This window comes from Suillus fuscotomentosus (assembly GCF_016647785.1).
Source record: "Suillus fuscotomentosus strain FC203 chromosome Unknown F5891scaffold_58, whole genome shotgun sequence".
Classification (NCBI taxonomy): Eukaryota; Fungi; Basidiomycota; class Agaricomycetes; order Boletales; family Suillaceae; genus Suillus; species Suillus fuscotomentosus.
The window spans coordinates 25953-52239 of record NW_024539570.1 but is presented as its reverse complement, the minus strand read 5'-3'; the positions used below and the strand labels follow the sequence as shown (position 1 = coordinate 52239).

Below are 26287 nucleotides of genomic sequence, written 5' to 3'. Positions count from 1 at the left end.
GTACGTTGGTATGGTGGCTCGTGTGGTATGTAGGTGGAACAGCGACCTGTCAAGTAATTATTAGGTTAGAACTTGACCGAGTCGTACTTGTATTTCTGATTTCAACAATGATTGATGAAGTCTGAGGAAAGTTACCATACTCATTAGACTTGTCTTGCACGTTTTGATGTCACTTCAAGAACCGAATAGCGTGCTGTGTCCGACAGCAATGATCACTCGATCGTTTCGATAGCCTCTCGAACTCAAGCTTAGTGGACCACGAGCAACTCTAGGCACGGTCGATCGTTTTCACATAAGTTCAAACATCCATTTCTTGAGCAGCACGATGATTTGCAACTGCGCTGATTGAGTGCGAATCGAGTCTTGAGCTTGCACCATCAACCAGGATACCAAGGCGAAAGCAGCCACTGTCGCGACATGCCGCTCGGGCTGCCGGCTCAATTTCGTACTCTGCTACAGCGATGTAATGAGACTACGTACCTACATGTGGAATAAATTTGGTCCAAGCTATTGTATCATATACACCCTGAGGTAGCGATCGTAAGCTCAGCATGATAAGTGTGATTATTGCAAAACGTGCAAGAATGTATATCACACCAAGAACTCCAATAATCTTCATGAGATTAACGGAAAGGAAATATAGGGCTTTACCCGATAATCCCTTGTACTCCGATGGCCGCGTGTCCAGATACCAGAGGGACCACATCGTTAACGATAAACCTGCTTTCCCAACGAAAGACATACGCCACAATATCCGCTCCGCGTGACTCGGAAACACAAAATTCCAGCCCAGGGTATGCATCGCTGCAAACAGCACCCCACTTCCACCTCCAGCGAGGAATGTGGTCATATTCCGAGCCGAGGTATGAGACCGTCGAACCTTGCGATTAAATAGTACAGACAGAAGTATTGGGGTACGTCGTTTGCTAGAATACAGGCCAATCAGAACAAGTTCTGCAAGGAATAGTGATTACAACGTACTCGTTGGCTAAACACTCGTGTGGTGGGGGAAAATTCGGGTTCCAATGAACAATATGAGGACGCTGTACGTCCTTCGGCTTCCGCCACCATAGTAAGCCATATGTATCGATGGTCAGAAGAACTACAGCCAGAGTGTCGAGTTCAAGCAATGTGGTGGGGAGGTGCTGGCCGTAACGGGCGATGATCTGGATGAAGAACCATCCCAGCTGAAGAATGGTAATACACCTGGATAGCACGTCACCCTTACTTCGGTCTTCTATGTCTGCCTTCGTGATGACGGGCATCTCCACAGATCCCTCGCAAACGAACCGGAGGAGTTCATCGGGTGTGAGAGTGGCCCACGGTTTACCATCGACGTAGAGCAGGAATCCACCCATCCCGGCGAAGAACCCATGTGTCTCTGTCCACCCTGTCAAGGCATCAGTTTCATGTTAATTTCTGAAGAGTCCGAGTAACAGACCTGCGCTTGAACTTTCGTTTGATTTTGAGACGGCATTAGGTAACACAACTGCCGGGCTGCTCTGCGGTGCGGCTTCACAGTCACCGTTGGGCTGGGCGGCCGCGCGTTGCGCACCAAGAACATCATTGAAGTCCTTGGCAACTTGACGAGCACATATAAGTTGCCATGCGGCCCAGGCGGCCATGAGTTCGGGGGCGAAATACGCAACAAACATGAGAAGTAGACGGCGAACAGTGACAACAACTACCCCCTCACCCAGACGCGGAATGTCCGGGGGGACGGCAGTCCATGTGCACGCAAACAAGGTCAAGCCACAGCTCGACATGATGACCCACAAGGTTCTAGAATCAGGGGAGGGTTGCCAGTTATTGGAAAAGAGTGGAAGGATACTACAAGTATCGTTGAGACCCGGGAGTGAAACCAGTGAAGCGCGAACAAACTGGAACGCCGAAGAGGACAGCGCAAAGTAAGAGGATCATCATGAAGTTGAGGGCATATCGTCTGATCGTTAATATTCTTCTCTCTTTTGATGGGTGCATTCTATCAATCTATCCATAATGGTTCACGCGTGAACCTGTTAAACGTAACGGCGGCGCGAGTTGGACGCTGAACCATGCAAGCTGAACCATGGCGATGCCGTTCGACCCTTACGATCTCTCAGTCTGCCTCGCGTAACAGGCATGATGATGGGCTCCTCGGGGTCTTGCATAGGTTTGAAGGAGCAATTTGATGTGGTATTTTGTAAGCCGTATGCTTATATATTAGTAATATATATGTCGGTTCCTAGTACTTCGGACAAGTAATACTCGGTTTTTTAAAGTTTCTCCAAACCCTGCACACACAATTGCCAAGTCCGGTCACCTTCACGAAAGTCATAACAAAAAGATCCCAGACTCTACCCGACATGTTCGCTTCAGTTTGGTGTTGCAGCCGGCCTCAACATATGATCCTCCTCGCATGTTTCCCTTCCTTTGCCCCTTTGTCGGCTCGATCTTCTCTTCATCTCTTTCTCACATCTTTAGCGTATTAGCTCTCCCGGGCGTGTTAATACTTTGTAACTCAATCTTATAATTCTGAAGGCTGATATATTTATGGTTAGGACTCGGAATATTTGTTTGAACCACATCAGCCGTTTACATAATATGTCGAATCGACGCTAGGCTATCTTCGTCGGTTCTACCGCATGCGTATCATCCATTTCAAGCGGAATCATTGTACTCGCGCTTCGAGTGATTGTTTCAAAAGGACGTCTATATTGCGATGCTATGCCTTTCTGCATCAGATTGATGGTCACGAGTCTACAGATTGATACGATGAAGCAGGAAGGTAAGTTCCATAGAGAATAACTAAACCAATAAATTTGCATTTCCAGCGGCTATCATATACCGTCCTGCAAACTTTATTCCTGAAGATATGTAGCGTGCATGCAGCATGTCCTTTGCACAAATCTTGCCGTGTGTTTCAAATGTCTCCATTCCCAGTAATTAACGATACAATCTCAGAAGATTTCATATCATTTCGCACCGAAAATGGGTTTCTCCATCCTCATCGTTGTTATCGCTTTGACAGCATCTATGTCTGTCAGTGCATGTAGCAAGACAACTTTCTCATCAAATGAAAGACCGCTGCTCAGACTGGGTTTGTGAATATGATGACGTGAGTATGAGCAGGTCGTTGTCCAACCAGGATTTAACCATATAGGCCAACTTACCTGCACGCTTTATGACTTGTATTTATGTCGACAATTGAGCTGGCAGCCCGAGCGGCACGTTCGCAACAGTAAGTCTTGTTTCTGCTTTCGCTATAGTATCCTGATTGATGGTGCAATACCTAGTTCAACTTCGGAGTCAACCAGTACAGTTGGTTTTGGCCAAAATTTCATATTGCTCGAGCAATGTGGATGTTTGAACTTATCTGAAAAGACTAGTCTTGTTCGTCATCTACTCAGCTTGAGTTCGAGAGGCTGTTGAAATGAGCGATCGTTGCTGTTGATGATTGATATTGGGTGGTCGCACAAAGATGGAATAATCTTGAATCTGTTCGTCAAACGTTAGTCTAGAAGGTTAGCTCATGGACATCGATCTGTGTGATGGAGTCAACGAGATGCTACTTCGTTGCCGATCATGATGTCAGACGTGTTATTTTCTGGTATGTAATCGAAGCCCAATCACGTCGTATGGGAGCGCGCGTCATGACAGGCTACAGTTAGTTCATCGAGTATCTGTTCTTCACGCTTTAATTAGAAAATACTAGGTCCGTGATCAGCCTGTTATAGGACTTACAGCAATTACTCGAAGTGAGAATTGCGAAATCAAAGGAGTCTTCGAAGTTCTTGCTATCAAGGCACAAGCTCTCGCTATCTGAATGCGCTATGTTTTGACCCTTGAACCTTTCCTGATCCCTTCCGCCAATGAGAATTTCAAATTTACAATAAGAGTACAAGATACTACACGTGCATTAGGCTCAAACCTGCACCCAGTTATATTTCATTTCTTCCAGCTCACATTTTGTGGCCGAGGTTGACGTGGACAGCCTTCACTGCAGTGTAACTGAGAGCAGATGAGTTTGTGCTAATACGCCGTTGACGCAACACTCACTTGGTTAGGGCGTAGTCGCCACACTCACGACCGATACCGCTCTGCTTGAAACCACCAAATGGTACATTGGAGTTGAATGAGTTAACGCAGTTGATCCACGCAGTTCCGGCTTTGAGTCTGTGTGCCGTGTTGAGGGCACGATTCAGGTCCTGAGTGAAAACAGCAGCAGCAAGACCGTAAAGCGTGTCATTTGCCTGCTTGATCACATCTTCCTCATCCTTGAATTTGATGAGAACACAAACGGGACCGAAAATCTCCTCTTGCACGATCTTCATCGATGGATCGACATTGGTGAAGATGGTGGGCTTGATGAAGTATCCCTCGCTTCCATGACGTTCACCACCAATTTCAACCTTGGCACCAGCCGCCTTTCCAGACTCGATGTAAGACATGATACGCTGGAACCTAGATTAGACAGAGAATGGTTACGAAAGCATTTCACGACATACGTTGAATTGAATCTCTGAGACCTGAGGACCCTGGAAAGTGTCAGGTGCAAATGGGTCACCGATCTTGAGCGACTGAGTTTTCTCCATGAAACGCTTGAAGAATTCGTCATAGATGCCTTCTTGCACGAAGATACGCGAACCTGCGGTACACGTCTGACCGTGGTTCCAACTGGTGAGATATAAGTACGGTTTGCATGACAGCACGCTATACTCACAAGATGCCGAATACAGCCCAGTTGACAGCTTGTTCGATATCTGCATCGTCAAAAATTATGTTTGGGCTCTTTCCACCGAGCTCAAGGGTGACGTTCTTGAGGTTGCTCCTTGCAGCAGCCTCCATGATCTTGCGACCAACAAGGGTTGAGCCAGTGAAGGCGACTTTCTCTATTCTCATATGTGAAGAGATAGCATTACCGGTAGTGTTTCCATAACCAGTAAGGACGTTGACTACTCCGGGCGGGAAGCCAGCCTCCTTGATAAGGTGGCACATTCGGATAGCGGTCAGGGGTGTGAATTCTGAAGGTTTTAGAACCACCGTGTTGCCGCATGCGAGAGCAGGACCGATTTTCCAGGCCATCATGAGCACTGCCAAGCAAAGAGTGAGTGCATGGCACTTCAAGCGGCTGATGTATACGTACATGGGAAATTCCATGGGATGATTTGACCCTATTACACGAGTATAAGAGTAAGATCTGAGAGCTTAGATGAGTATACTTACAACGACACCGATGGGCTCGTGGCGACTGTAGGTGAGCTTGTCTTCGGTGGTCTGCCCAATTGTCAGCGAATGAGCGAAGTTAATTGTTGAAAAGCTTCAGACCTCTTGTACTTGACCAGTGATCTTATCAGCCCAACCAGCATAGTAGCGAATACAATCGATGGAGCCAGCGACATCAATATTTCTTGCCCAATTGAAAGTCTTGCCTGGGGATTATCAGTCAACGATTCATATACCTGTTAACTGGCCCGGATGCTAACCATTGTCCAATGCCTCCAGAGCGGCAAGTTCATCGGCATTCTTCTCCATGAGGGCAACGAGCTTCGACATCAACCTGCTACGTTGTGCACCGGGGGTATGAAGACCCCAGGTGGTGTCGAAGGCTGCATGAGCAGCGTCGACGGCGAGGTCGACATCCTTGGGGGTACCCTCGGACACTGACGTTATTACCTTTCCATTTGCTATGCATCGAGTTCATGTGAGATGTGAACATCAATGCCAACAGAACGTACTCGGATTGATGACACTAAAATTGTTGAGATCAGTAAGAAGTGATTGATTGGCGACAGGTGTAGAGCATACTCGATAGTGGTATTGTCAGATCCATCCACGAACTGGCCATTAATGAAGAGACCGGTGTTGAAAGAAACTTTTGCCTTGAAAGCGGGCGCGTTAAACTCGTGAGTGAATGTAGAGGGCATGGTGACGATAGATTGATATCTCACAAACTGAGTAAATATGGGAGCGGAGTGCCATTATAAACACTGCTGGTCGTCATTTATTTATCCGCCAATAGTCCGGCATTTACAAATTCGCTGCGGTTCAATAGGGAAGTTCATGTGCGCTAGAACGGAGAGACTAGCTCAGCGAGAGCGTGAAGCAACGCTATGGCACTGCGTACATAGAACGAAAAGACTAGCTGTGGTGTCATGTCAGTATCTGAAAATATACCAGCTGCGACATCAGACATACCGAGTCAGGGGGAGTACTACATAGTGTGAAGTTGAATTGAGAGCAGGCTGACCAATTTTGACTCGGGTGGCAGTGGCCGCTCATGCTAATTTTAGATTACATAATGATGGATACTTTTGCTTCTATTCAAGTGCCAGCCATGGACGACGCTTGACATCATCTGGCATGTGAGCTCGAAGATCACGACGAGGCGAGATTGTTTAGGAATATAATTTGCGTCCATCGACGTGGATTGACCACGAGTCCAATCTTTGCGCCCTGTGCTGACTGGCAAATGAACGGCCATCAAAAAGAACCAGCGAGCGTCACCTACTGAAATAGTTTAGCCAATACCGACAAAAGGTATGTCGTATTTATAGTATTCATTCATCTAAAGCATTCACTGGGGATGATGAACGTATGAGATGAGAGATATCACGCCCGCGGCCCATCAGAATCAAAAGATCACACTCACTGCCTCTCGAACGTTCTTGGATTCTTTCCATCCCCATCCCATTGCTTATCGCTTACACTATCAACGATCGCTTTCACATCACCGCGCAACAGAGTAAATGGAAAGGCGAACAAAGTTAGACACTCCACCCACCCAACACTAACGGACGACTCAGTGAGCGGACCATCCCCAATTCCATTTCTCGTATAGTCGAAATCAAGTCGGATGCAGGCCATGGTAGTCCCAGAAAAGGACTGAGAAAGACCCGGTTTCCTCAACGTTCGACTATGGTGCATCGATGTCCGAACGAGAGTCTACACCCCCGTGCGTCGATATACTAACTTCTCGAGTCTTAGCCCTGATCTCGTTTGTCTCCGTTTAGTCTATTCATTAATTATATAAACTATAAACTCGTCGACCAACGACGTACGCCAGTAAGGCCTTATCAAACATGTGCGTTCTCATCGACACACGACCCCTACGACAATTGTAGAACAGGCTTGTACTGTTACTCAGATCACACACACCACACGGAACCACCTGCCAAACTTAGCATCTTCGTCTCTAAGTCTGCATCTGGCTTTATCTTCATTCTCGTTGGTAACCTTGAGCCTTTTGGACCTCTCTCACAACTCGGCTCCGTTGAAGAGCACTGCAACTGGAAACCATCAAGTTCGCTTTTCTATTTATGTCCTGATGAGCTCAATTTATAATAGCGTGCTTTTCGGTCTTGAGCTTGAGCGCTTCATTGCCCGTTCAGAAAAATAAAATCGTGCCTCACTCGACCTCGCCTGAACCTCGCTGTCGTTCAATATCTATCCAGATTCCAAATTCGCGTGGCCATGTTTGCCAATGTAGAGAATAAAGTGAACTGCCGTATGTCCCGTCCCTCCTTGGCTTTACCAGTGATCATTTTCCGCATTCAGCGTTTCGAAGGGACATTAGAGCAACTAGGCATATGTTTTTTTTCATCGCCCTCCATCATCAACATCAGCATTCTTCGTCGGTGTGTGTACTCCACATAGTGGCACAGCACCTTTTTTGCGGATGACGACGTCGACGAGGATCGCGTTCTGGTTCTGGGTATATATGTCATTTATCTATCCATCCCGAACCGCCAAACTCGGACTCGTCTCGGACTCTTCGCTACTGCTTCAAGAACCGATAGTCGATTCATCTTTGGAACGAGTTCTTGTTCAAAAATGAGCTATGGTGTTCTTCATATGCGGTACGATTAGCTTGTACTCATGACGAGGTTCTCTCCCACACATAGGTTCCCACAGCAAATAGTTTGCGTTCTTTTTGAAATCGTTGCTCGTTGCTCGTTCTGTTTACCATAAAACCAAACAGTACGCAGATGCCTCATACACCCATATCATCTCCTTCTTCCACCTAATATCGCCTCTTACAACTTCTTAATCAACAGCGTTCTACGCATCGCTCGATCAACAACAACACCAATAGAAAAGCAGAAACACTCACTAGGGTGTTACTCCGTGTAAATCGGCTCGTTCTCAATGTGGAACACTATTGTCGGGAGGCACGCACACAAGACCATCGCAGGAAGCTTGGGTATCGCAACAGTCACTGCTCGTTTCGCACCTATCGTCATTTGGGCTACAGGTTGGTCGCCTTGCTGTGACAGACATTATAGATGCTGCCAATGCAACAGTAAAGGCGAGGAAGAAGAAACGCATTGTTTGTTTGAGGTAAAAGTGCTCGAATGATATTTTCTGAGTTGGGTGGGCGCAGGTGACGGTAGGGACTTGCTTTTATATTCGCCCCACTCAATTCCATTTTATTTTTCTCGTTTTTAGCGAGCGAGTGTGTGTTACCGTGGAGAACAAGCAAATGAGAGAATCAAATGATATATTGGACTGCAGGTATGTTGTTCGACGTTCGTCATTGCGGAGTTTCAACAATGCGAATGCGGGGATGCTACTTATTTCCAGTAATTACAATCAAATGCGTCGTACATCATGGCGCTGGCAGGGCATCTGGTGGGTATCAGAATGCTGAACGAAGATTCCATCATACTGATTCAAGGACGGGGTGTGCAGCGCATCATAATCTATGTTTGGAAGGCCGCGCATGTTCATCAAGCATAGGCACTTGCTCGAACACATCCGGTACTCTTGGGTATATGTGTTTTCGATGAGGAATGACCACGGAATACATTAACCGTGACTGTTGGCATTTGACTTCGAATTTTCGAGGGCTGTCAATGTGCCGCCTTGGCATATCCTAATATCAACGCGCCTGCTGTGCTTCGAAAATGGTCGACCTCAATTATAACTCATTTCAGTTCTCACTGTCTGTCACTCGTATATCGCAGTGAGTTTCATAACGATCTGCAGTATGAGTTTTCCAAAACTTGGCATCACTATGTTGCTCACCAGACTCGGACTCATCTCGGCACTCTTTGCTATCGCTTCAAGGACCGATAGTTGGTTCATCTTTGAAGCAAGTTCTTCAAAAACGAGCTAGATTTCTGTTCTTGATATATAATGTGGTACGATTAGCGCATGTTGTCGTGTACTCATAACGAGATTGCCTTTGATTCTCTCCCCAAACTCAGGTTCCCATGACAAACGGTTTGCGTTCCTGTTAAAATTGATGCTTAGAGCTTGTTCTGTTCACTACATGATCAAACAGTACGCAGGTACGTCATACGCCCATACCATGTCCCCCTTTCACCCTATTCATTTCCTGATCAACAGGAACTCGCTAGGATGTTGCTACGTGCAAATTGGCTTGTATGTCTGTAAGTCTGCATCTGGCGTTATCTTCATTCCCGCTGGTAACATTCAGGCTTCAGGATCGCTGTCACAAATCCCCTCAGCTGGATAGCACGCCAATCTGGAAATCACTGAGTTTTATCTTCTTTTTCTGTTCTTCTGAAGATAATTTATCATAGGATGTCTCCGGTCTTGAGCTTGCCCACCCAGAAAAATACAATTGTGCCTCACTCGACCTCGCTTGGGGCTTCGCTGTCGTACCATATTTTCGTGTAGTTCTGTTTGCCAGTGTAGAAAATAAAGCGAACTACCGTATGTCCTGTTCCTACTTGGTTTTATCAGTGATCATTATACTGCTGTGATGAGATATGGTGCCAGAGAGATAGACCGTCGTTAGACAGAATACCATTTTCTCGTCATATGCATGTCCTCCAGACTTGCTCCAGACTAAGTCGAGAAATGCGAACGACTCGCCGGATCTATTTTTATGGTCTCACATCTATGTTCCCGGTGGTTGGCACCAGGGCGGATGAATCATTTGGACAAATAGTCCCCTGACAGACAAACGGGAAATTAACTCTTCCCACAAGCCAAGATCGTTCTAGTGTGATGCACGGATTTGATTGAAGCCCATTGAGAATCCTGAAAACAAATATTTAGATTGTCGTAACTGCAGGCCCAAGTTGAATGCCTGAAAACATTAAAGTACATCGATGTCATCATACAAAAACATATACAATCATCCTGGAAAGCAAGCACACAGGTCGATTACTCAACCTTCATAACGCTCTCAATGCGTTTCTGTTGAACGCGTCTTTTGAGGTCTGTCCATATTGGGTATCCTAATATCATCGCGGAGCCGACGTAAGCAGCCTGAATGCAAAGTTAAGGTGTGAGGCTCAGAAAGTCGCGAGACAGGCACACCGTTACTATAGTGCCCTTAACATATTGCCTGCAAAGTGACCAGGTATAAAGTGTTTCAGCCCCATGGATGGTGCAGAATATTGCGCAAGCGGTCCGAAAGGAAAGACCGAGACCAGTGGCGTTTCTAAACGCGTGGGCTGGGGAGAAGAATGCATTCACAGTGGTAACAGGTACGGAGAGGATTGTCGTATCAGGCGCTGGTGGCGAAAGGAAATAGAAGTATGCGAACAAAAGGATTCCTGTGAATACACTTGTGGGAGGAATCCGAAATGTGGTTATTTGGGGAGCTTTGAGCTGTAGTACATGGACATGTGGCTGTCAGAGACATGACGGGCTGGAAGCAAAGGTTGTCAAAACGCACCATACCAAGACCTTCCTGAGCCTCCGCCTTCATACTCAGAAGCCGTGGTTTGACTTCCTCATACCCCGAAAGCGGCGGGTCAAATGACACCCGGCTGGTATTTGATTGTCCGGACTTGAGTTTATACACAAGCGTCATGCCCTGGCCGATTTGTCAACGCTAGTGAGAACAGAACATCCATTTCTCTGGGCCTACCTTGGAATCAATGCTAGACATCTCAGCAGTGAGCACGTTGCCCTCGACTTTCCCGAAATATTTGACATATGCAACCAATGTATCAGGATGGTTCTTCATGTACATGCATAGGAAGCCAGACTTGGAAGCGACCGGGTCCGACATGATTGCCTGCGAAGACTTGTTGTACAATGAACACTATAGAGTTATAAAGCAAGTAGGCGTCAATTGGAATCGTTTGATTGTAGCAATCGGCTGCAATGAAGTAACGTGATATAAGCTTATGTAATTCTAGTAGGATCGTACTGAACGATCGTCTCAGGCCACGACCTCGCACAGGACCCTGCACACAGCGTTATCATACAGGATTTGTGCAAATTCGCGCGGCGTGGCATACTTGAATGTTTGGGTAAGCTAATAGATTTAACGAGGCAAACCATCTCTTCCGACTCAGAATCCCTGAAGTTGACGACGTAGTTCGAAATAGCGTCATAGTAAGTTCTACAAGGCGCAGAGGAATTTCCATGTACGTATTCTTTATTCAGCCCCATATCCTACATGACAGCGTTTTCGAATACATAGGCATAGGCCAAGTGTATGTTGCGGTGGGGAATAAGTAAGCGAGAGAACATAAAATGATATTGTCGACGCTTCTCATCGCGGAGTCTCCACAATGCGGGTGCGGGGATGTTACTTGCAGTTTTGCCAACCGGTTGTGCTAAACTGGTTACGCCCAATGTCGCACACATAGTCTGACTTTTCATGTAGCCTAGAGTTCTGCCAGTTCTGTCAGTTGCAACCCCGCAAAACTGAACCCGTTGTACCCCCTGCACTATCTTCAGTACAATCCTCAATGCATTATGCGTCATGTCTCGGACGCTGGTCACTGAAGTATCACCACCAATGTCCACGGGAATTCGTCATATGTGCATGACTGTTGGGCGTTAGACTTCGAGCCTTCGAGCTGCGTGCCGCCTCGGCACATTCTAATCTCAGCGCGCGCTGTTGTGTGTCAGAACGACCTCAATCAGAACTCGTTTCATTTCTTTCATTATCAAAGTCTATCACTCGTGGATCACTCATAAAAATGAAATGGAACAGAGTGGGCTTCTGTGAAGCTATTATCACGAAATTTAAGGTTCGTAGCCATTTTGACACGAGTGCCTCAGCGGTCGTGCGAGACTGCGAGTGATGCACTCGTAACGTGGCTGTAACGAAGCAAAGTGCCACGTCAAACCAAATATTGAAGTTACTGATTTGTATCACAGGTCTCCACCGCCTTGTCGAGCTCCAACTAGACGATTAAACGAGACTGCTACAGAAAATAGTATGATTAACTGTTTGTCTTGTCGAGTGAACCGCTGCTTCATTTCCGCTGGCCATGTTTGCCGCGGACGTGATACGGCTGTTGACTGCTAGCTTCTCTAAAGATCGATCTTTGTACTCAGTTTGCACTCATGGCTAGCTTCGCTGATTGAATTGAGACTGAAGGCGGCCCGAGTCGTGTCACTGATGTGGCCTTTGTAAGGCTTACACAACACCGGCACGGTGAAGCTTGATGTGGAACGATACGGGTAGATAGGACGCACGCGAGATGGGGGAGACTTGACGCGCAATTAATGGTGGTATGTGTGTCACAGCATCCGGATAGTTAACATTCACTGAACCACCGTCAGTGCGATCAAAGACGAGTACAGAAGGAGGCGCACTGCAAGGTGTTATATCCACTTGGGACAGACTCGGCAAATGATAGTTTTAAATGATCGTTTCTTTAGGTTCAGACAACACATTTGGAATTTGAGCAGGCATTGACAATTCTCTTCATCAATGCTCGCTCGAATCCCCGGTCTCTCGTACTAATGTGTCGCTTATCGCAAACCCTCGGTTCGCCTTGGTGACCCTGCGCATCGACGAGGTTGAGAAATAAAACGCACGCTCCATGACCTTGGGCTGTGAAATTTGATTAATTGATTTCCCATCAGAAAATAACACATCTGCCACGGATTACGAATCACGATTGGCAACGAATTGGCGTCTCGTTGTCTTCATCAGTGATCACACCAGAGAAAGAGAGGGAGAGAGATTCACGAGCTAGCCTTTTGATACCAACGTTAGACAAACAGATTTGAGATTGTCTGCATAGTGTAATCATCGACAGCAATGATCGCTCGTTTCGACAGCCTCTCGAACTCAAGCTTAGTGGACCGCGAGCAAGACTAGGGACGGCCAGTCATTGTCAGATAAGTTTAAACATCCGCATTGCTCGAGTAGTATGAAAATTTGTCCCAAACAACTGTACTGATTGAATCCGAACTAGGTGTTGCACCATCAATCATGACGCTTCCAAAACGAAAGCAGAAACACGGCTCACTGCACTGTTGCGACGTGCTGCTCGGGTTTCCAGCTCAATTTTCAACCTACGCGCAGTACTTACCATCAATCTAAGGTGCGCAGGTGAGTCATGTGGTTGAATCCTGGTTACACAGCGACCTGCTCAGACTCACTTCATCTCCTACGCAAGTCCAGGTTGGGCAGCAATCTGCAGTTGTATTGCAAAGTAACATGCTACATGCACTGACAGACATGGATGCTGTCAAAGCAACAACAACGGCCAGGAAAGAGAAACGCATTTTATGTGCGAGGTGATGTGGAATCTTCTGAGGAGGATCTCGAATGGTATCTCGGAGGATAGGGTAATAGTACTAGTATAGGATGACAGCTGGCTTTTATATCCGGTATACTTATTAAGGTATGGCCCTGGGCAGCGTTCACAGTGCTGGGTTTTCAATTTTCAAATCTGTGTTCGACGGAGTTACCCGAAACAGCAACATTTGATCGATCTTCTATATGATCTCAGATCTGACACAGCTTCACCGCTTAACCTTTAACCGGAACCCTTGGGGACTGGCGCGATTCGTGTTTCAACCATTTTTCATCCTATGCGTCTCCAAACTGAGTCAAGACCCGCCAGCCTCGATTGGATTCTGTATTAACTAATCGCGTATCGATCCCAGAAGGTAGCGTTCTACGAGAGCTTTAAACCGAGTACTTGAAGTCGCAACTAACCTCACAAGGACATCGTTCAACAGGAGCAGGACATTCGAATTCGTGGTGCTGCTAGTATGGGAACAGTGAAATATTATTATTGAGAGCTCTCACAATCCATCGACTTAATTTGTTCGATCCAAGGCAACTTATATCATACATTATCACATGGGGAGACTTCGTACTTGGTTTTGAGGTGCGTCGTTTTGGAAGGGCGTTTGTCTTAAATAATACTGAGTCACGGATAGCTAGGCGACGTTGCAACGTCTGCCTCCGATCCAATTTTGGTCTTTCCACCGTCATATGCATCTCCTCCTGATCCTCCTGGATGTTTGTCTGCGTTTGGTTCGTTCATTGCTTCTCACTATATAAACATGCAAATAACCCGACGATGTATCCAGGCTTTACCTTTAAATTTATCCACCCCCTCCCAAGTCACCTTGCATCCGACAGACCTTTGGTACAAGTGCAATCCACTTTGGACAGAGTGCTGTTGGAAGGCATTTGTACTGGAGTTATTCGCATCACATGCACCACGGCCTTGTCTGTGAGTTTCAGTGACGTGTATCTTCATCTATAGCACAGCTCCATCCATGCTCTTCATTGCCTGCGCCTTTATATCTACCTTAAGAGGCTCTGCTTCTGCAGATCTATTTGGACACCGTTGAGTTGAGTTGTTCATCGCTTGACTGTTCTAGCGAACTCACTTTACAATAGCCTACTATCACCGGTTTTGACGTCTATCCGTCTCTCACTTGGGATCCCGCTATCGTACTCTCGAGGTGATGAGATGAAGAACGAAGGAAACATTGACAAGAAATCAACTCGCTTGTGGACCATTTGATGTTTCAAAACACATCAAGGTCAGATATTATGTCAATCTGACCTTGGTGCGTTTTGAAGCATTGGCTGAGTCGACCAGAGCGCAGACATAATCCTCGACATTAATTTTAAAATTGAAAGGGAGCGCTGTGGCTCATAAACGTTAGGCCTATCTATCGCGGTGACTCATGCTAACCCAGCCAGGGCCGCTTTCGATGACCGACCTGTCCGTCGTGTTCGAGTTCCCTTTCGAGCTGCCGTTGCTATATGATACTGACGAGGTGAGTAGGTTGGTACTATTGTGCTCATGTGCGTTCACGTACTTGTATTTCCGATTTCAACAAAGTCTGAGAAAGTCACCATACCCTGCTACAACGATGTAATAAAACTACATACCTACATGTGGAATAAACTTGGTCCAAGCTACTGTATCGTATACACCCTGAGGTAGCGATCGTAAGCTCAGTATGGTAAGTGTAATTACTGTAAGACGTGCAAGAACATATATCGTGCCAAGAAATCCAATAATCTTCATGAGATTAACTGAAAGGAAATATAGGGCTTTACCCGATAATCCGTTGTACTCCGATGGCTGCGCGTCCAAATACCAGAGGGACCACATCGTTAACGACAAACATGCTTTCCCAACGAAAGCCGTATGCCACACTATCCGCTCCGCGTGGCTCGGAAACGCAAAATTCCAGCCCAGGGCATGCATCGCTGCAACCAGCACCCCACTGACACCTCCAGCGAGGAATGTGGTCACACTCCGAGCCGAGCTATTAGACCGTCGCACCTTGCGATTAAAGAGTATAGACAGAAGCATTGGGGTACGTCGTTTGCTAGAATACAGGCCAATCAGAACAAGTTCTGCAAGGAATAGTGATTACAACGTACTCGTTGGCTAAGCACTCGTGTGGTGGGGGAAAATTCGGGTTCCAATGAACAATATGAGGACGCTGTACGTCCTTCGGCTTCCGCCACCATAGTAAGCCATAGGTAGCGATGGTCAGACAAACTACAGCCAAAGTGTCGACTTCAAGCAATGTGGTAGGGAGGTGCTGGGCGTAACGGGCGATGATCTGGATGAGGAACCATCCCAGCTGAAGAATGGTGATACATCTGGATAGCACGTCACCCTTACTTCGGTCTTCTATGTCTGCCTTCGTGATGACGGGCATCGCCACAAATCCATCACGAACAAAGTGGAGGAGTTCATCTGGTGTGAGAGTGGCCCACGGTTTACCATCGACGTAGAGCAGGAATCCACCCATCCCGGCGAAGAACCCATGTGTCTCTGTCCACCCTGTCAAGGCATCAATTTCATGTTAATTTCTGTTTGACTGAAGAGTACGAGTAACAGACCTGCGCTTGAACTTTCGTTTGAATTTGAGATGGCATTAGGTAACACAACTGCCGGGCTGCTCTGCGGTACGGCTTCACAGTCACCGTTGGGCTGGGCGCGTTGCGCACCAAGAATATCATTGAAGTCCTTGGCAATTTTACGAGCACATATGAGTTGCCATGCGGCCCAGGCGGCCATGAGTTCGGGGGCGAAATAGGCAACAAACATGAGGAGTAGACGGCGAACAATGATGACAATTACCCCCTCACCCAGACGCGGAATGTCCGGAGGGACGGCAGTCCATGTGCATGCAAACAAGGTTAAGCTACAGCTCGACATAATGACCCACAAGGTTCTAGTATCAGGGGAGGGTTGCCAGTTACTGGAAAAGAGTGGAAGGATGCAGGTATCGTTGAGACCCGGGAGTGAAACCAGTGAAGCGCGAACAAACGGAACGCCAGGGAGGACAGCGCAAAGTAGGAGGATCATCATGAAGCTGAGGGCATGTCGTCTGATCATTCTCTCTTTTGATGGGTGCAGCCACGTTCTATGAATCTATCCATAATGGGGCTGGTTCATGCGTTAACTCGTTAAACGTAACGGCGCCGCGAGTTGGGCGCTGGACCATGCAAGATGAGCGCTGAAGCGCTGAAGCATGGTGATGCCCATTCGACCTTTATGATCTTTGCCTCGCGTAACAGGCATGATGATGGCCTCCTTGGGGTCTTGCACAGGTGATTTGATGTGGTATTTTGTAAGCCGTGTGCTTATTGTTAACGTTATCGCTCGGACAGTACTCGGTCTGTTAAAGTTTCTTCAAACTGTGCACATGCCACATACTGCACAATTGCGAAGTCCCACACAACAAGCGGTGATGCATCGATGAGTGACCTGTTATCACTCGGAAATTGTTAACGTTTAGCGCTCAGCGCTCAGCTCCCACAGCAAGGTACGTCAGTGAAGACCTCGCTCACCGCATGGACCGTACATCATAAGTTCATTGATATTTTCGCTCTTTTTCTTGTAAATGAGGTACAGAGCCGCATTGTAGCTGCACTCCCTCTGATGTTGGTAGTATATATTGGTTCAATATGTCCTGTTGAGTGTATCCTGGCTATTATCTATTGCGCAAACCTACTGTACAGGGAGGAGCATTGGAGTGAGGCTTGGGCTGGCCAGAAAATGTTAATATTTTGAGCAGTAGTAGTGACCGCTTCGGACAATCTTATGGTGAATCATTGGTGATAAAAATTAAAATCAATATGTGCGGTCTCAGCCAATTAAATCCATTTGTCGTTTATTCGAAGAACGTAGAACTACTTGGAGGATATCTGAGTTGAGTATCCTACTAATTATCAGAGTCGACAAAGTTTCTGAGGTCTTTTTACGTTACACTGCTGCCAGCTGCTCACCTTGATTTCGCCACGGCTTGGCAGCCGAACAGTGGCGAAACACGTGGTAACGGGTCACTATTACACCGGTAAACAGAACGTTCTGTTATCGCTCGGACGGTACTGGGTTTTTTAAAGTTCCTCCAAACCCTGCACATACCATATGCACATAATTGTGAAGTTCGAACACCTTCACGACATTGATCACAACGAAAAGATCCCAGACTCTATACTCGACATGTTTGCTTCAGTTTAGGTTTAGTGTTGCAGCCGGCCTCAACATCCTCACTCCTCACATGTTTCCCTTCAAGCCTTTGCTCTGAATCCTTTGTCGGTTCGATCTTCTCTTCAGGTCTTTGACGTATTAGCTCTCCTGTGTTAATACTTTGTAACCTAACATGAAGGCTGATATATTTATGATTAGGACTCGGGATATTTGTTTGTATGGATGGAAACCACATCAGCCGTTCACATAACATGCCAACGCCTCTTCGTCGGTTACCGTTCAACCGCCTGTTTGTCCTCCATTTCGAGCGGATATGCTCGCGCTTCGAATACACGTTTGAAAAGAACGTCTATATTGCGGTGCTAAGCCTTTCTGCATCGGATTGATATCATCAAGCAGGACGGTAGGAAAGCTCGAGGTAAGTCCCATTACATACATCACTCATCTGCGCGCCTAAGTTAGGATGGAGGTATGACCTCTATTTAGGTCAACAATTGAGCTGGCAGCCCGAGAGACACGTTCGCAAGTTGGCAACAGTGAGTCAGGTTTCTGCTTTCGCTTTGGTATCCTGATTGATGGTGCAATGCCTAGTTCAATTTTGGAGTCGACCAAGTACAGTTGGTTTTGGACAAATTTTCGTATTGCTAAGCAATGTGGATGTTTGAACTTATCTGAAATGACTAGTTTTGCTCGTCATCTACTCAGCTTGAGTTCGGGAGGCTGTTGAAACGAGCGATCGTTGCTGTTGATGATTGATATCGGGTGGTCGTGTGAAGATGGAACAATTTTAAATCTGTTCGTCAAACGTTGGTCTTGAAGGTTAGCTCGTGGATCTATCTCTATCTGTGCGATGGATCCAACGAGATTGCCGATCGTGGTTCATCAGACGTGTTATTTTTCTGGTATGTAGTCGAAGTCCATATGGGGGCGCGCGTCGTGACAGACTACAATTGGTTCATCGAGTATCTGTTCTTCACGCTTCGATTGATAGAAAATATTAGGGCTCGTGATCAGCCTGTTATAGGACTTACAGCAGTCACTCAAAGCGGGAATGGTGAAATCAAAGGAGTCCCTGAAGTTCTTGCTATCAAGGTTCAAGCTCTCGTTATTTGAATGCGCTAACATTGTTTGGTCCTCGAACCTTTCCGGATCCCTTCCGCTAATGAGAATTTGAAATTTACATGTAACATGATAGTAAATACAATAAGAGTACAAGATTCTACACGTGCATCAGGATCAAACCTGCATCCAGTTATGTTTCATTTCCTCCAGCTTGCATTTTGTGGCCGAGGTTTACGTGGGCAGCCTTCACTGCAGTGCACATGAATTTGTGCCAATACACCATTGACGCAAGACTCACTTGGTTAGGGCGTAGTCGCCACACTCGTGACCGATACCGCTCTGCTTGAAACCGTCAAATGGTACATTGGAGTTGAATGAGTTAACGCAGTTAATCCATGCAGTTCCAGCTTTGAGTCTGTATGCCGTGTTGAGGGCACGATTTGGGTCCTGGGTGAAAACAGCAGCAGCAAGGCAAGACCGTAAAGCGTGTCATTTGCCTGCTTGATCACATTTTCCTCATCATTGAACTTGATGAGAACACAAACAGGGCAAGGGCTTGCCTACTAGCTGCCCCGTTGCTGCATCCTACAACCGCACAGTGCGATCATCCGGTCCAGTCGCAATGCGAGTCCCATCCGGCGAGAACTAGACTGAGCACGAGATGGTAGAGAATATCTTCTCATGGTGACGGTCGGCTCCTCGATCTTGATCGAAGCAATAACACGAACCAAGCCCTCCCGCATCGCTGAACCACTTAACGACCGTGTGGGCAATGGCTGATTTGCCCTTGCCTGCATTGCCAGATAGCCACAACACCCGTGGAACGTCGTCTTCAGTGCTGTTCACCCAATCTGTGATTTGGGAGAGTACTTCCGTGCGCGTCCCTTGGAGGCATTGTTTCCTGGTGTCTAGCCCTGCGTTCGCTGCATAAGTTATACCACTGAGGTCCAGTAGTTCGCCTGAGGAGAAATGTATAGCTGTTGCGTCAGGAACAAGTATGATACTCACCTGTACGGTGGGTGTAAATAGCTACGTCCCAAGCAACTCAGTTCCGGAAGCTTTGCATGAGGGCATCCAACGCATCGCTGTGACGTTTAATTTCATTATTTGTTTCGGTGAGAATGTCTTTCCCGAGTCTCTTCCCTGTTGTGATGGTTGGAGACTAAGCGCGTGGAACGTGCAACGGCTTGAAGACTCACAGAAGCTCTTGGTCTCTGAACAATCTCTGATGAAGCGGGAGCACTCAGGTGTCTGCTGAGAGATCTGTCCAAGGATACCACGCATGGACGAAATTTGACCAAGCGCTAACAGGATTAGGCCCATACCTCTGCGAGCTTCCCGATACTATTGTCGAATATCCTGAGGAGCTGAAGATATGTATCCTGGAAACTATATGTGTCCTCGAGATCCCCTGATGCATTTTGGGCGGCGGATGCCCCAGATTTTACAGGCCCTGAAAGTATATTCATGCGTTTGACAGCCTCTTTGGCATCTCGAAGTGCCGATCGTGGATTAGCATCTTGTTTCACACCAGATGGAGCATCCTGAACCTGTGCAGCCATCAAACGTTAAGAGAGAAAGAAGAAACTAAAAGGTGACCTACCTCGGGCTCGCGACCGCGCAAATTCCTCAGGTTCGAGCGCTTTTGTATGATCTCAGTCTGGTCCCATGCAATTCGGTTTCTCAACTTACAGAAATCTTCTTTGTTACACCATCCTTGACCTTCTTCAAAAACTGACAAAATTTGTGTGGCGGTCGGGCCTGGACAAATGGGGGCATCAGAGTCAGTGTTCGAGAGTGCGATGGACAAGTGATACATATGAGCGACGTACCGAGCTTCCTCGAATGACTGCTGTGGTGTCTGGAGGAACTGAACTCGAGTTCCTTGATTGATTGGTGTTGGTCATGACGAATAGTTAAGAATCAGTGTGGGCGAAGTAGGCGTTGAACGAGAAGAGTGGGATAGAAACATCACTTAAATAATTATGATTGCAGGGCATACCCTTGGCCGCAAGCCTCGAGACAACACTTATTTGCTGCTGTGTTGACCTCCGGAGCCCTAAGCATGGCCAGCAGGCTGCTTGGGGCAGGCACTAATATTGTCTAGTATGGACAGTCGAGGTCAGTGATTTAGTCACTCAGTACTCAGTTACTTACTTGGTAAGGACGTTCGAAGCCGAGTTGACGTCGGAGTTACCCGAAAACAGACGGTTGTTCGATTGATCATCGATTCCTGCAGGTTGCAGCCTGTATATGATCTTGATCAGATCTGACATGACTGCCACCGCGGAACCCTCAAATTCCATTTCTCATCCTACGCATTTTGTCACTCTAAACTGAGCCAGGACGCGCCAGCCTCGACCTGATTTCTGGATCAAATGATCGCGTAGAGCTTTAAGCCGACTACTTGAAGCCGTAACTGACCATGCTAACCCTCAGCACACGCCATCAAACATAAAAATAACTGCGGCGCAAGGCAGTGCAACACATCCCTCACAAGACGACGTCAGGAAGGCCTGTGCCAAATGCGTAAGCAGGCACTAGGCGTAGAGGTGAGCGGCGAGGACAGAAGAATGGAACAGTCGATATGAAGGAGGATGACGGCCATACTCCGCCATTTGACCTGGGCAAAACGGCAAAACCAAGTGTCACGGTAAGCCGCACCCAATATTATTTTCCTTAATGAAATGTCGTCTTTCGTATTGCTTTTAGCTTCCTATTAGACACTCGTCCATCTCATTTCTGGCTTGTGTTCTTGAAGTTTCGCATCTTATTCCACGCCTCAAGTCTTGACATCCTTGCACCCATCATTCTCATGGTACTAGCTCGTTGTTTCCATACACATGTTGTACCGTACGCAATGAAACACGTTCCTATCTATTGACCCAGTCTTCTCAACATTTATAGGTTTAAACTGTGCGTGCGGTGTGCACCCGAAGCCAAACGACTATCCAGAACTTCAACGTTGCAACCACTGCATGCTGCTGTGCAATCTTCAGTTTCTTCAATCTACTCTGGGAGATGCCTTGAACACGCACTTCTCCCCGTTAGTTTTGCTTGACCGCATTTCTGATCACGCTCACAGTGATCATTCTGGCCATGCTCTCGAATAGCTGTCATTCAGTCGCAACCTTTCTAACACGTACGTCGCTCGCTCAAACTACCCCAAAGCCAAATACAATGCTACGTATATAATAGACAATGAATTGACTGTACACTCTCCATATCGTACTCGACAAATATCTCTGCAAAACAATTTACAGGAACGAGATCATCGCAATCAAGAGCTACAACGATCGAATTGATTAACTGCGAGGGACAGAAAAAACTGGAGGCTCACTCCATGTAGCAGTGCTGCCAGCGTGTCCCATGTGCCATGCGACTCAAGTCAAGCTCAGCACCACCTCTGGGAGCCACTAATGCAGTCCGAGGATTATAAAATGGTTTTCGAGAGGCAGGCGGTACCCAGAATAAGCGACGACGGTTAGGTCCCACCATCCATCCATCCTCCTCCAGAAAATTGAACATCGACCTGCGGTCATTAGGGGGGGGCACCTGCGAGTAGCTCAGCAGGGTCGCGCAGTGCATGTGTCGAGTGTGATGAGAAGGAAATGAAAGCATCATTCGCAGTGTTGGGTGTGGGGACGGCCGGTGTTGGATGTGGGATGCAACTGTCATGCGAGGATGATGATGAACAGTCTTCTTCGGTACGGTCCTGTAATGACTTCCCAATCACCGCATGCCAGACTCGGACAGTTCCATCCCGTGAAGAAGAAATGATGCGAGTCCCATCCTGCGAGAATGAGACTGACCTGACCCACGAAGTGTGCCCCCACAAAGGCTCACTGACTGGCTGCCCTGTTGCGAGATCCCACAGCCAGATAGTGCCATCGATCGAGCCAGACACAATGTTGTGTCCCATCGGGAGAGAACGAGACTGAATTGACCCAAGAAGTGTGCCCTTTCAAGGGCTCACCAACAGGCTTCCCCGTTACTGCATCCCACAGTCTGACTGTCTTATCATCGGAACCAGAAACGATGCGAGTCCCATCCGGAGAGAACGAGACCGACTTAACCTCACCAGTGTGCCCACAGAAAGGTTCACCCACTAACTGTCCCGTCCCTGCATCCCACGGCCGGACAGTTTTATCCTTAGAACCAGTCACGATGCGAGTTCCGCCCGGCGAGAATAAGACTGACCAAACCAACTCAGTGTGCCCCTCCAAGGGCTCACCAACTGGTTTCCCCGTTCCTGCATCCCACAACCGGACTGTCTTATCGATCGAACCAGAAACGATGCGAGTCCCATCCGGAGAGAATGAGACTGAGATAACACAACTAGTGTGCCCCAGTAAGGGCTCACCGACAGGCTTCCCCGTTCCTGCATCCCACAGCCGGACAGTTTCATCGTCCGAACAAGAAACGATGCGTGTCCCATCCGGAGAAAACGAGACTGAACGGACACAATCAGTGTGCCCTTCCAAGGGCTCACCGACTGGACGACCTGTCACTGCATCCAACAGCTGGACAGTGCCATCCTTCGAACCAGTGGCGAAGCGGGTCCCATCCGGCGATAGCGAGACTGAAGTGATGGAATTGGAATTGGCGGGCTCACCAACTGGCTTCCCTGTAGATGCATCCCACGGAGAGAACGAGACCGAGTTAACACCACCAGTGTATCCGCTGATCACAGTCTGAACGGCCGTCCAGTTGATATCACGTCCGGATGCTACACGAAGAGAGTTCTGAAACCGTGCAGAAAATATTTTGGATAGTGCAGAGTTAAGGGGAGAGAATGGAAGTGCTGATACATAGAGATGAGATGTGCTGTGCAAGATGATGCCGCCGAACACTTGAATGAATCTCTGCACGTCCAGTGCAGCGGACGACGCATCTTCGTATCCGGTGTGACCCTGTGATTGCGATTGCGCGTTAGTGAGCATGTTATCTGACGCTCGATAGCCGTGTGCTCACCTTCAACCACCTGGCAATGAGCGGAAGGGCGGTTTTGACTCGTTTTCGCAGATCGGGATCTTCAGAGTTGGGAAGATAAGATGATTTTAAACCGCAGATATTGAAGGAGAGTCCATCTTTCATCACTCCAAGTGATGCGAAAGCAAGGTTGCGTTGAACCTTCGGCATGTCGACGAAGAACTCTTTACTGTGTGATTGGTCTGTCAGGAAATCGCGGAAGGATGCGTGAAGGGGTCGGATTGGCATGGATGGGTCGGTGGTACCGCTGAGGAGAGATCCCATGTGTTCTATGATGTCCTTCACTTCGTAATACTTGCTTTCATCTGTAAAATGGCTTCGCATGGCATCCAGGGAATTCAATGGGAGGGGCTCGGCTGTGCCAAGAATTTGTCCGATCACAGAATGAAACATCGCTAGCTGTGTTTGCCGAAGCTCGGGGTCTGCGTGTTCATCCTTTGGTATGATCTGCTTCAGGATTAAGTCATACATATCATACAACAGGTGTTCCCGTTTGACACCATCGCGAGACACGATATCATTGAAGAACTTAATGGAAGATGAGCTGAGAGGAGGTTCTTTGATGGATTTGCAAGCAAGACGTGCCCACTGGAAAAGACCATTAGCTTTCTTGGCCAGGGCTGTAAACTTTTCGCTCCCAAAATCCGGAAGCCCTTCTAATTCCTGCGATATGTAGGTGCAGATATCGCGTTCAGCCACTTCTAATGGAATGTCGTCCATAGATTTTCTTCGAATGTGTTGAACACCCGCAAACGAATTCTGAATGTCGCGAAGCGGGCGCGAGGTGACTATGATCCGGAAGTTCTTTGGGAGTTTCGTGATATGCGTGATGGTTTGGTCTCGAAGTTTACCGGAAAGAATGCGAAGAAGGTTGCTACGTGTCTCCACCTCGCCACTTTCGTCCAGTGCGTCGATCACGATCACGACAGGCCCCACGGGTGACTCAGAAAGCTTCCCTAACGGTTCTATAAGAAGCTTCTGCCACTGCTGTATGACATCTGATGTAGTCTTGAGCGCAGTCTGGTTCTTGACTGCATCCGCTAACGCTCGTCTCATCTCCGGATGACGGTCAGCCAGGTCTCGTGCGATAGTGGTGAAGACCTTTTTATGGCGATCTTTTTCGTTTTGATCAAAGCAGTAACAAGATCCAAGTCCGCCCACTCCGATGAACGAGTTGGCGATCGTGTGAGCAATGGATGATTTACCCGTTCCGGCAGGTCCAGATAGCCATAACACCCGTGGAACATCTTCTCCGCTGTCGTTGATCCATTTCATGATGTCGGAGAGAATGCCCTTGCGTGTCCCTGGTTGGCATTGCTTCGTAGTATCTAGTCCTGCGGAGTCCGCATAAGCCATACCATTAAATTCCAGTATTTCGCCTGTAGAAGTATGAATGGACGTCGAATCAGAAGCACGTCCGAATCCTCACTTGTATGGTGAATGTAGATCGCTACGTCGTGAGTAACTTGGTCACGAAAATTTTGCATGAGCGCATCCAACACATCGTTATACCGTTTTATCGTATCGTTTGTTTCCGAGATGACATTCTTTCCGAGTCTCTTCCCTATGATACGATTGAAAATCTGCAAAGTGTAACGACTTGTGGGAGACTCACAGAAGCTTTTCTTGTCTGAATAATCCCTGATGAAATTGGCGCATTCTAGGGTCTGCCGAGAAATCTGTCCTAAGATGTCCTTCATTGACGAAATCTTGAGAAGCGTGTCGTCTTGCGTTCATCAGTGAACTGGCGGAAAGATGAGAAGAACATATATAATAATATATAGTACATAATCACAAACATCATCATAATTCTGTTATCGATCGTCACATTGTGATGTTTGACCTTGTACAGGAAAGAACAGTCCCTAAAATTCCTACACCAGTTGATGCTCGGGAGAACACTCATACATCGTTCGAACTTCAACTTGAAGGGAAAGTGGAGCAAGAGGTGATGATCAAGCTAGATGAAACGCAATTGGTGCATCAGAAGTGAGTCTCACGATGTCAAAGCCAGGCATGAGAATCATAACCTTCCCGATGACGATAATATGTGTACCAAGTGAGCAACGATAAATTCCTTATTTTGCTCGGAATTTTGACAACAAAACGTTTACCAAGTGCGCGAGAACGAATTCATGTTCTCCTGTGAATTTTGATGCCGCCTTCTTCAAATAGTCAATGTTTGTCCGCTATGCAATCAATTGCGAATCAGTACACAAAAGCTTTACTCGTCCGTAGCCATGCAACATTCTGTGAGTATCGAACAAGAATAAATGTATGCCCTACTGTGAATATTGTCTCGACTTTCTTCAGATACCTAATGTTTGTCGGCTAGATATCGTTTGCGGATGTGAGCCATTCATTGTGAATTACTGATTTTCAAGGGAACCTGGAACGAATTCTGATAGACAAACTAGATGTATTACAACCACCACGTCAGAAAATGTACTCATCGAGTCAGTGACAATCAACCGTTGTCTTGAATGAAATTTTAACGCATTTTTCTTAGATTATCTAACGATTGCCTGCTTTACATTGATTGGGAATTCGTGGGAATAAGCGCTACCCGGGCCCACCAGCCAAATGTGTTCAGTGAG

At 47.2% G+C, this 26287-nt stretch overlaps 8 protein-coding genes across 8 annotated transcripts; 1 reads left to right on the top strand and 7 right to left on the bottom strand.

Annotated features, from left to right (window-relative positions):
* Window positions 1-386: 386 nt before the first annotated feature.
* F5891DRAFT_1055173 (uncharacterized protein) lies at window positions 387-2152 on the bottom strand. The gene is given in 4 exon segments (XM_041362651.1): window positions 387-926; window positions 982-1390; window positions 1442-1830; window positions 1850-2152. The coding sequence occupies 4 exon segments, from the start codon at window positions 1978-1980 to the stop codon at window positions 473-475; spliced, it is 1383 nt and encodes a 460-aa protein (XP_041221693.1). The 5' UTR covers window positions 1981-2152; the 3' UTR covers window positions 387-472.
* A 1659-nt stretch (window positions 2153-3811) lies between these two features.
* Window positions 3812-6218, bottom strand: F5891DRAFT_1150811 (aldehyde dehydrogenase domain-containing protein). Its single transcript, XM_041365131.1, has 11 exons — window positions 6178-6218; window positions 5788-6124; window positions 5718-5731; window positions 5466-5666; window positions 5308-5411; window positions 5206-5256; window positions 5126-5153; window positions 4703-5072; window positions 4488-4656; window positions 4039-4436; window positions 3812-3990 (listed from the first exon to the last, which is right to left on the bottom strand). The coding sequence occupies exons 2-11, from the start codon at window positions 5904-5906 to the stop codon at window positions 3942-3944; spliced, it is 1503 nt and encodes a 500-aa protein (XP_041221692.1). The 5' UTR covers window positions 5907-6124; window positions 6178-6218; the 3' UTR covers window positions 3812-3941.
* A 1909-nt stretch (window positions 6219-8127) lies between these two features.
* F5891DRAFT_1175315 (uncharacterized protein) lies at window positions 8128-9603 on the top strand (the record flags this gene model as incomplete). The annotated part of the gene is made up of 7 exons (XM_041365710.1): window positions 8128-8233; window positions 8256-8319; window positions 8428-8610; window positions 8946-9056; window positions 9266-9272; window positions 9331-9374; window positions 9453-9603. 7 exons carry the CDS (start codon window positions 8128-8130, stop codon window positions 9481-9483), a joined length of 546 nt encoding a protein of 181 aa, XP_041221691.1. The 3' UTR covers window positions 9484-9603.
* A 305-nt stretch (window positions 9604-9908) lies between these two features.
* Window positions 9909-11042, bottom strand: F5891DRAFT_1055163 (uncharacterized protein). The gene is made up of 4 exons (XM_041362650.1): window positions 10829-11042; window positions 10634-10774; window positions 10273-10566; window positions 9909-10221 (listed from the first exon to the last, which is right to left on the bottom strand). Exons 1-4 carry the CDS (start codon window positions 10970-10972, stop codon window positions 10117-10119), a joined length of 684 nt encoding a protein of 227 aa, XP_041221690.1. The 5' UTR covers window positions 10973-11042; the 3' UTR covers window positions 9909-10116.
* A 3986-nt stretch (window positions 11043-15028) lies between these two features.
* On the bottom strand, window positions 15029-16809 carry F5891DRAFT_608173 (uncharacterized protein). Its single transcript, XM_041372446.1, has 3 exons — window positions 16040-16809; window positions 15572-15980; window positions 15029-15516 (listed from the first exon to the last, which is right to left on the bottom strand). The coding sequence occupies exons 1-3, from the start codon at window positions 16536-16538 to the stop codon at window positions 15063-15065; spliced, it is 1362 nt and encodes a 453-aa protein (XP_041221689.1). The 5' UTR covers window positions 16539-16809; the 3' UTR covers window positions 15029-15062.
* Window positions 16810-19343: 2534 nt separating this feature from the next.
* Window positions 19344-19598, bottom strand: F5891DRAFT_959067 (uncharacterized protein; the record flags this gene model as incomplete). Its single annotated transcript, XM_041375617.1, has 1 exon — window positions 19344-19598. A coding segment is annotated over one exon (255 nt), but the record flags the coding sequence as incomplete, so codon positions are not given.
* F5891DRAFT_608090 (uncharacterized protein) lies at window positions 19595-20115 on the bottom strand. Its single transcript, XM_041372445.1, has 3 exons — window positions 19898-20115; window positions 19707-19841; window positions 19595-19657 (listed from the first exon to the last, which is right to left on the bottom strand). Exons 1-2 carry the CDS (start codon window positions 20019-20021, stop codon window positions 19744-19746), a joined length of 222 nt encoding a protein of 73 aa, XP_041221687.1. The 5' UTR covers window positions 20022-20115; the 3' UTR covers window positions 19595-19657; window positions 19707-19743.
* A 2343-nt stretch (window positions 20116-22458) lies between these two features.
* F5891DRAFT_608038 (WD40 repeat-like protein) lies at window positions 22459-25432 on the bottom strand. Its single transcript, XM_041372444.1, has 4 exons — window positions 25306-25432; window positions 25120-25254; window positions 23673-25069; window positions 22459-23611 (listed from the first exon to the last, which is right to left on the bottom strand). The coding sequence occupies exons 1-4, from the start codon at window positions 25388-25390 to the stop codon at window positions 22541-22543; spliced, it is 2688 nt and encodes an 895-aa protein (XP_041221686.1). The 5' UTR covers window positions 25391-25432; the 3' UTR covers window positions 22459-22540.
* Window positions 25433-26287: the final 855 nt, after the last annotated feature.

Excerpts from the sequence above, each read along its gene's own strand:
- F5891DRAFT_608173 (XM_041372446.1), bottom strand. The coding sequence starts at position 16,538 with ATGATCAGACGACATGCCCTCAGCTTCATGATGATCCTCCTACTTTGC. Across the intron at positions 15,981-16,039 it reads AAACGAAAGTTCAAGCGCAG|GGTGGACAGAGACACATGGG; the intron begins GTCTGTTACTCG and ends ATGCCTTGACAG. Across the intron at positions 15,517-15,571 it reads CACGAGTGCTTAGCCAACGA|CAAACGACGTACCCCAATGC; the intron begins GTACGTTGTAAT and ends CCTGTATTCTAG.
- F5891DRAFT_1150811 (XM_041365131.1), bottom strand. The coding sequence starts at position 5,906 with ATGCCCTCTACATTCACTCACGAGTTTAACGCGCCCGCTTTCAAGGCA. Across the intron at positions 4,657-4,702 it reads TGGGCTGTATTCGGCATCTT|TTGGAACCACGGTCAGACGT; the intron begins GTGAGTATAGCG and ends ATATCTCACCAG. Across the intron at positions 4,437-4,487 it reads TCTCAGAGATTCAATTCAAC|CGTATCATGTCTTACATCGA; the intron begins GTATGTCGTGAA and ends TCTAGGTTCCAG.
- F5891DRAFT_1055163 (XM_041362650.1), bottom strand. The coding sequence starts at position 10,972 with ATGTCGGACCCGGTCGCTTCCAAGTCTGGCTTCCTATGCATGTACATG. Across the intron at positions 10,567-10,633 it reads CTCAGGAAGGTCTTGGTATG|CTCAAAGCTCCCCAAATAAC; the intron begins GTGCGTTTTGAC and ends CATGTACTACAG. Across the intron at positions 10,222-10,272 it reads TTAAGGGCACTATAGTAACG|GCTGCTTACGTCGGCTCCGC; the intron begins GTGTGCCTGTCT and ends CTTTGCATTCAG.
- F5891DRAFT_608090 (XM_041372445.1), bottom strand. The coding sequence starts at position 20,021 with ATGGGCCTAATCCTGTTAGCGCTTGGTCAAATTTCGTCCATGCGTGGT. Across the intron at positions 19,842-19,897 it reads TTCAGAGACCAAGAGCTTCT|GGAAGAGACTCGGGAAAGAC; the intron begins GTGAGTCTTCAA and ends CCATCACAACAG.
- F5891DRAFT_608038 (XM_041372444.1), bottom strand. The coding sequence starts at position 25,390 with ATGAAGGACATCTTAGGACAGATTTCTCGGCAGACCCTAGAATGCGCC. Across the intron at positions 25,255-25,305 it reads TTCAGACAAGAAAAGCTTCT|GGAAGAGACTCGGAAAGAAT; the intron begins GTGAGTCTCCCA and ends ATCGTATCATAG. Across the intron at positions 23,612-23,672 it reads TCATTGCCAGGTGGTTGAAG|GGTCACACCGGATACGAAGA; the intron begins GTGAGCACACGG and ends TCGCAATCACAG.
- F5891DRAFT_1055173 (XM_041362651.1), bottom strand. The coding sequence starts at position 1,980 with ATGCACCCATCAAAAGAGAGAAGAATATTAACGATCAGACGATATGCC. Across the intron at positions 1,391-1,441 it reads AAACGAAAGTTCAAGCGCAG|GGTGGACAGAGACACATGGG; the intron begins GTCTGTTACTCG and ends ATGCCTTGACAG. Across the intron at positions 927-981 it reads CACGAGTGTTTAGCCAACGA|CAAACGACGTACCCCAATAC; the intron begins GTACGTTGTAAT and ends CCTGTATTCTAG.